General features: G+C 40.2%; 1 protein-coding gene across 1 annotated transcript; it reads right to left on the reverse strand.

The window, feature by feature from the left end:
- Positions 1 to 6: 6 nt before the first annotated feature.
- LOC107083527 (gastrula zinc finger protein XlCGF57.1-like) lies at positions 7 to 7,387 on the reverse strand. Its single transcript, XM_015372838.1, has 2 exons — positions 6,612 to 7,387; positions 7 to 1,846 (listed from the first exon to the last, which is right to left on the reverse strand). The coding sequence occupies exons 1-2, from the start codon at positions 7,015 to 7,017 to the stop codon at positions 465 to 467; spliced, it is 1,788 nt and encodes a 595-aa protein (XP_015228324.1). The 5' UTR covers positions 7,018 to 7,387; the 3' UTR covers positions 7 to 464.
- Between the last annotated feature and the right edge of the window lie 63 nt (positions 7,388 to 7,450).

The following is a 7,450-nucleotide window of genomic DNA, read 5'->3' on the forward strand; positions in this document are numbered from 1 at the left end:
AATTTACTGTGCTATAAAAAAAAAATCCACATTTTCCCACTTTGTTTTAGTTAAAACCCCAGAAAGCCTACAACCTGTAGCTTCACCTATCCTCATAGCCTTTTGATCAAACCGTGACAAGGGTTAGCTGTCCAGACTCTCTGAAAATCTCACTCCCAGATTTGGGGAAAAGTTGGCAGCCCTGGATCTACAAGCCTTTTTGAAATAGTGTTTTATAAAACATCTTCCAACCTATTTGGGATAAAGAACAAACAAGGCTTGCAGCAGTTCTGCAAAAAGTGTCATGCAGTGGGGTTAGTCAGTCAGTTCAATTGTTTCTAGAGTTTTCATAGTTCTACTGTGTTTTTATAAATAATTAATAACAAGTTAAAGCTTTATCACATTTATCAAATTGTAGTGTTAGTTTGAATGCAGCTCACATTTCTACTTCAATTAATCAACGTTTTTATTCTTCTCAGAAAAGCTTAGCGACATTTAGCAACATGTCCAGATAAATGGTGAGAGCGTGCAAACCTACGGAGGCAGTTGGGGCAGGCGTAGGGCTTTTCCCCCGTATGGGTTAACATGTGCGTTTTTAAGTGACCCGACAGGCGAAAGCTTTTGCCGCAGTCTTTGCAGGTGTACGGGCGCAGGTTAGTGTGACTCCTCCTGTGTTTGCCCAGGTCACCAGAGGAAGTATAGCAGCGGTGGCACTCGGGACATTCAAAGGGTTTTTCCCCAGAGTGGATCCTCTTGTGCTTCACCAAATCACCAGACTGAATGAAACTCTTGTCGCATTCAGTACATTTGTAGGGTCTCTCACCAGTGTGGGTGCGTTGGTGGTTTCTCAGATGCGAGAGGCGAATGAACCTGTTGCCGCACACCGTGCAGTGGTAGGGCCTCTCCCCGGTGTGCGTTCGTAAGTGTACTTTTAAAGCCCCAAGATCTCTGATCTCCAGCCCACACTCCCCACACTGGTGAGCTTTCTCGTTGTTGTGAAGTTTGGAGTGAACCCTCAGGTTTCTCCGTGTGTTGAAGCTCTTTCCACAGACGTTGCAGTGGAAAGGCCTCTCGCTCGAATGGGTCCTTACATGAAGATCTAGGCTTGACTTGAATCCAAACTCCTTTCCACATTCAGGGCAAGAGTATTCCTTCTTTCCTGAGTGTGTGGTTAAGTGGGACTTAAGGTGGTGAGACCTTATGAAGGCCTTGCCACAGACATCACATTTGAACGGCCTGTCCCCAGTGTGTATTTTCATGTGTTGACGCCAGCTGCTGCGCTCTCCAAACCTCCTCCCACAGTCCTTGCAGACAAAAGGTCGATCCCCAGTGTGGGTCCGCATGTGGTCCCCCAGACTCTGAGGTGTACGCAGCTTCTTGCCACACTCTGGACAAGGCAACCCAGTATCTAGACAGATCGGCTTATCCTCAGATTCAACATTTGGTTCGTGACACATATGACGACCTTGACCCCAGGTGGCCTTGAAGCTCTTCCCGCAGTCGGCACAACTGAGGTGCCCCGCGCGGATAACTACGGACATGTTGTGCCAGCGGGTGCAGTGGTTCTTCAGATTCTTCAGGTACTGAAAGCTACGAGCGCAGGTCGGGCATGGATGAAGTCGGCGGGGGGGAGCAGAGGGATGCGCCTCACGCATGTGGATGCTGAGGTGGACTTTGGATTTTAGGTTGCAGCCGCAGACAGAGCAGGCGTGTTTGGGGTTGAAGGTCAGAGTATGGTTTGGCAGACTCTTTTTGAGGTTAGCGAGATACTCTTTCTGATGAACCCACTTGACATGTTTCTCCAAAAAATCCAAATCAGTGAACGAGATAGTGCAGTGTGGGCAAGGAAAAAACTCAGACGACAGCTCTAAAGAGAGACACAGAGAGAAAAAAGATAGAAAAATTAATCTTTTCTCTGCATATTTTCATCTATAAGTAACAAATATTACAAGCTACAGTAAAGATATGTCCATTTCATTTTTAAAACTGAAACAGTTTTTGCAAATAAGGGCAAGCTAAAAACTCCTATAACTAATGTAAAAGAGTTAATGCCAATTAACATTCAGTAGAGCTTATTAAACATGAGGATCTCATAGCTAGTTATTAGGTTTAAGAAGGAATTAGCTTTTCTCATAAGGGTAGGTTTGTGTAGATTGTTTTTTATTGAGGACGATGAGCGCACACTACTTCAAAGATGAAACATGACGACGGTTGCAGAGTTAAAGAGAAAATCCAAAATAAGAACCAGCTTTCACTACTTGCAGTACCAATACTCATTGTAATATGGGTAATATTACTGGGGCGACAGTGGCGTTGGATGTAGGAGTTTGCCCTGAAATCGAAGGATTGACGGTTCAAGCCCCGACTCCGACTTTTAGTGTTGTTGTGTCCTTGGGCAAGACACTTCACCTGCATTGTCTACTGATGGTGGTCAGAGGGCCCGGTGGCGCCAGCGTACGGCAGCCCCGCTTCTGTCAGTGAGCCCCAGGGCAGCTGTGGCTACACTGTAGCTTGCCACCATCAGTGTGTGAGTGCGTGCCTTATTGCTTGCTTAGACATAAAGTAAGTGGTTCCTTTTAATTTATAAAAAGATTCTTCCCCTATCAACAACTAAAATCAACACTGAAACTTTTTATATTCACATAATTTTGTTTGACTAAAATGAGGGCGAAAAAGAGGAAATATTTTTGATATCTTTAATACTATTAAAACTGGTTAAATAACTGGTTTTCATAGTGTGCAATTATTCATTTAGATGTCTCCCGAGTTCACACCTGCCATCAATTACAAGGAATCAATGAATGAACACGTGCCTGAATAGATTTTTCTTGGCATTTGCTAATTTACATCCTAAAACCTGAATCTTATTAATGATCAAGGATCCCGATATTTTAGTAGTAAGGAACATTGATGAAAGACCAGGAGAACATTTACCACAAAACATTAAGGGAGAATATTAAGCAGGCTGAGGAAATTTGGCCACATTTTCAAAAGGTATATTTAGTACAAAAAAGAAAAGAAAAAAAGACAAATCCTCAAAAGAGCAAATAAAGATGGCGGCAGCAGCGTGCTGGGCTGTTCAAATTGGCAGCCTGTTTTGACCAAAAACGCATTTGTTGGCAAAAAAAGTTATAGACTGATTTAATTTGACAGCAAAATACTATTTTATTTATATACTATTCCAAAAAATTGATTTGTTTAAAAAAATAAATATCAGAATAAATGGGAATGCGTTTAAAAACATTTAGAATTGCCTTATTTTTCAACAAAAGGGCTTACAATGTATTTGAGCTGGACTTTTCCAATAAGATAATTTAAAAAATTTCTGATTTTGTTCAATTACATGTTAACAATAAAGTTAAGGCTTATTTTGGCTATAGCTTTTGAAGTATTTCTGATGTTGTGTTGTCATATAACTACAGAATCAGGTAATACGACGGTGTTGCCAAACTTATAGTTGCTTTTAATGATACTATTACTGCTATCATCATAGTTGTGCCTGAGAAAACATTTGCAAACTGTCCGACTGTCAACCTGAGGCTAATTTTTCTAAAATGAAGTGCTTTGAAGGACTTGTCAAAGGGACATTAAAACCACTCTTCCAGCTCCTCTATCAGTCCAGTGAAGAAATCAAAATACCATTCACCTGCTAGTCGACTTCAATTATACCTATGTAAGCTTTCTCCCAGTTAGAAAGAAAGTGTGACCTAAAAGAGGCTACACCTTGTTAAATAGTGGTCAATTCAGGACAGAATTTTTATCTTTACCTAGTCTGCAAATGTTAAAGACTGAAAAAAAGATATTAATGTCATCATCAGGCAAACTAACCCCTGGGGGCCCTCAGGTCCTCTGATCCACTGACATATGGCTTTTGTGTTAAAAGGTTACATAAACAGCAAGCTTGTTGTTCATTAGTGGATTCAATAGGTTAAACATCTTACATGACAGAGGTGGAAAAGACAGTGAGCTGGTCCCTCAATGCCACTACAAGAAATCTGAATATAGACTCAGAAATAGAGCAAACAGAAAATAGCAGAAAATGTTTCCCTGTGCATTAGGGTTCATTGATTCTAAAGACCCCATCGCTATTAAAGGAGGCTCAGTGGTAAAGGAGGGTTTCAACTAGTCTGAAGATTTTTCTGACTGCATCTTAATATCTGCTATATATAAATTTTCCATCCTTTGTCCCTTTTTTCTGGTGACTATTTCAATATTAGTTAGGAAACCTTTATTTTTACAGTGTTGAGCAACAATAGTTAAATATTAACCCAACCAGTTTCAGTTAGGTGTAAATTCACTTACAACCCTCTAAGTTTTCTTTTTTTACAGTATGTCATTTTATATATTTATATACAGAAGGGGTCACCAACCTTTTTAAGACTGAGGTCTACTTCATAGGACCTGCTACCAATACTGACCTATGAACTGGAGGAGTCAGTATTCACCTAAACTTTTTGAATAATAAACCTATTTCCTTTGTTTCTTTTCATTCCTAGTTTGCTTTTAGATATTGTGATTTTGAAATCCCTATAACTGCTTTAACATTCTTAATTACTGATATGATAAAAATGCTCTAAAAATTATAAAAAAAATAATAACAGCAGCTTAAAATAAAATTTCAAACTTAGTCCACTGGTGAGTTGTTGTTTTCAGAACATGCTGAGGACCCCCCATGGGGTCCTCAAGGGCCCCTCCCTGGTGACCCTTGCTCTAATGTATTTTAATGGAAATGTATAGTAGTTACAAACTGCAAATGAAGTCTTATCAGAGTCTTTTGTGATATTTATTGGAATAATGACAAAGGTAATAATAAAAAGTAAAAAAATGCACTTTTTATCTACGCCTCTGCTGCTACATACAGTTTGAGAATTACTGACAATTAAACAATTGAAAACGAATAAAAAACCTATTAGCAGCAGAGGTTATTCAGTGCAGTTACATTAAACAGTGCTATATATCAATAAAACAGAGCCACTCGATTGCTTTCAATTATATTTCCATATACCGGTAGTAAATTAATTGATAGTGTTATGAAATTTATTGATAGAAACATTTCAGGAGACAGAAATAAACTTACATCCCACCATCAGGTTCCTGAGTTCATCAAGATAAAAATGTTATTTAACCTCACAACACAAAATGATATACAACTTACTGCTGCGTCACCATCCATTTTAAGTGAAGCAGCCAAGAGTCCCCATGTTAACTCTGGAGCATTTGCAGAGCTCTGCAGCTCAGGTAGGAAAGTATAAACTGCACCTCACAAACCTGATCTTTGTTTATGATGAAAACTACCCTTCACCTTCAATGCACCATCCCCACAGCGAAGCATGGTTGTAGTGACAATCTTTAATACTGAGGGGATACTGATGCTCTTCAGCAGGTCAGAGGGGATGGAAAGAGGGATGGTGTAAAATACAAAGTAATCCTGGAACAATGATGCTGCACAGGAAAATAACATGGGAATGGATCCTTTGAGATCCATTCAGAAACAACAAAACATTATTAGACCCTGCAATGAAACAGTGGGAAACTCTATATAAAGGTACATATTTAAAAATGGAAGAGAAAAAAATTTTGTTTCAGCTGTTCACATACAGAAATAAGATTAAGGTTTAAGACCTCCTCTTTTTAATTTTTTTTTAATAACTGAACTTTTACTGATTTCACATCTGCATTTAACCCATCCCCTTGGGGAGCAGTGGGCTGCCATCATGGGGCGCCCAGGGAGCAGTAAGGGGTCTGTGGGAGTGGGGCTTGCACTGAGAACCTCAGGATTCCAGGCTCTATGCTAAGCATCCCCAAAGTCGTTCCTCGAGGGCTGCTGTCCTGCAGGTTTTAGAGGTTTCTCTGCTTTAGCTCAGCTGATTCTGATGATTGCAGTTCAGCAAAAGCCTGTTAATCAACTATCAATGTAAATCAGCTGTGCTGGAGCAGGGAAACCTCTAAAACCTGCAGGACAGCGGCCCTCGAGGACCGACTTTAGGGATGCCCGCTATGCCCTAACCACAAGGCCACCACTCTCCACTAATTTATGATTATACAATTATCATGGATTATTACTGGTAAATAAAACTACATTTTATAGTCTTCACATATTATCTTTATAATGTTGACATTGCAATGATTTCTAATTTGAGTTGCATTGTTTTACTGTAGCTAAAGGTGTGTGTTTAACCCCCCAAACAATAAGACTGAAGCATTGATTGATTAAATCACACCAGGCCACAGTAAACATAATAATAATAATAATAAATCCAATTTGTACCGCACTTTTCATTAAGAAAAATCTCAAAGTGACAGTTTAGATCAACACATTCTGTTGTTAAAATGGAACCCAGGACCCTTTATTCAACTCATATCAAAATTACCTTAATAATTATAGTCTAACTGAGCTTGAATCTATTTTAGAAAGGAGACTGGACAGAAATTTTCCTCTCTAGATGCAAAAAGCAAAAGCACATCATACTTTGCAGAATTTTGGAAACTATGCGTCATAATCCACAAATGCACTGCTGTGTCCTGGTCTATCACATATGATCCCTACAAGATGTGTTGTGGAAACATTTCTGCAAGATGATATAGATTTTATTGAAAAATATGCATTCCTGTTTACAGTTACATGCCAATACCTGTGCAGACCCCCTCTCCTTCCTCAAACTCCTCCTGGATGCTCCTCAGATCCTCCTCTTCCTCCCCATCTTCACTCCCTCTCTCCTCCTTAAACCAGGACTCTGCCTCCTCCTTCACAACAGCTCCATCGGAGTCAGACTCTACTTTAACGTCTCCCTCTGGATGGAAGCCATCGGTGTCCAAACAGCTCGATGTGTCCTCACAGTAATCCTCACTGATCTCCAGCAGATGAGGCTCCTCCTTTATTAAAACGTTCAGATCAAACCCATCGGCAGCCTGTTCTTCATTAGAGTCTTCATCCTCCTCAGTGGAGGAGCTCTGCTGCTCTGAGTCCCATTCTGTTTTCACTGTGATCGCATTGTATTCTTCTTCTAATTCCTTTTCTTTCGTCATAGCAGACTTCATCTTCACATAAGCGCCTTCAGCACCTCATTTTATCTTAGTAGTGACTATCCTCGATAATAAAGGCAGTTAATTGTAGAAAAATAAGCTTAAATGAACCGGTAAATGAGCGCAGTGATATGCTACTCTTATTTGTTAGCCACCGTTAGCATCGGGGGGCTATGCTACACAATCAGAGCAATGAATTGACCGCAGGGACACAGCTTTGGTGAGGCTAAATCAGAGTTTTCTATTTTCCCAGACCTAAAGGCGACAGTCACAATGAAGAAATACAAAGATTAAGGCGAGTCATTTAGTAAGGCTAGACGAGCTAGCCTGCTACAAGTTACATTAGTGTCCGAGTAAGCAGAAAAATACAGCTGCAGCACAGGAAGAGCAGCACCTACTTCCTCTGTGACCACACAGAGCAGGCCAATGAAATCCATCAGAGTGCCCA

This window comes from Cyprinodon variegatus, unplaced genomic scaffold (assembly GCF_000732505.1).
Source record: "Cyprinodon variegatus isolate N-32 unplaced genomic scaffold, C_variegatus-1.0 Scaffold77, whole genome shotgun sequence".
NCBI classification, from domain to species: domain Eukaryota; kingdom Metazoa; phylum Chordata; class Actinopteri; order Cyprinodontiformes; family Cyprinodontidae; genus Cyprinodon; species Cyprinodon variegatus.

Bases quoted from the DNA above. Each gene is read 5' to 3' on its own strand.
- LOC107083527 (XM_015372838.1), bottom strand. From the start codon at position 7,017: ATGAAGTCTGCTATGACGAAAGAAAAGGAATTAGAAGAAGAATACAAT. The intron at 1,847-6,611 runs GTATTGGCATGT...GTCTCTCTTTAG, and splicing joins AGGAGAGGGGGTCTGCACAG to AGCTGTCGTCTGAGTTTTTT.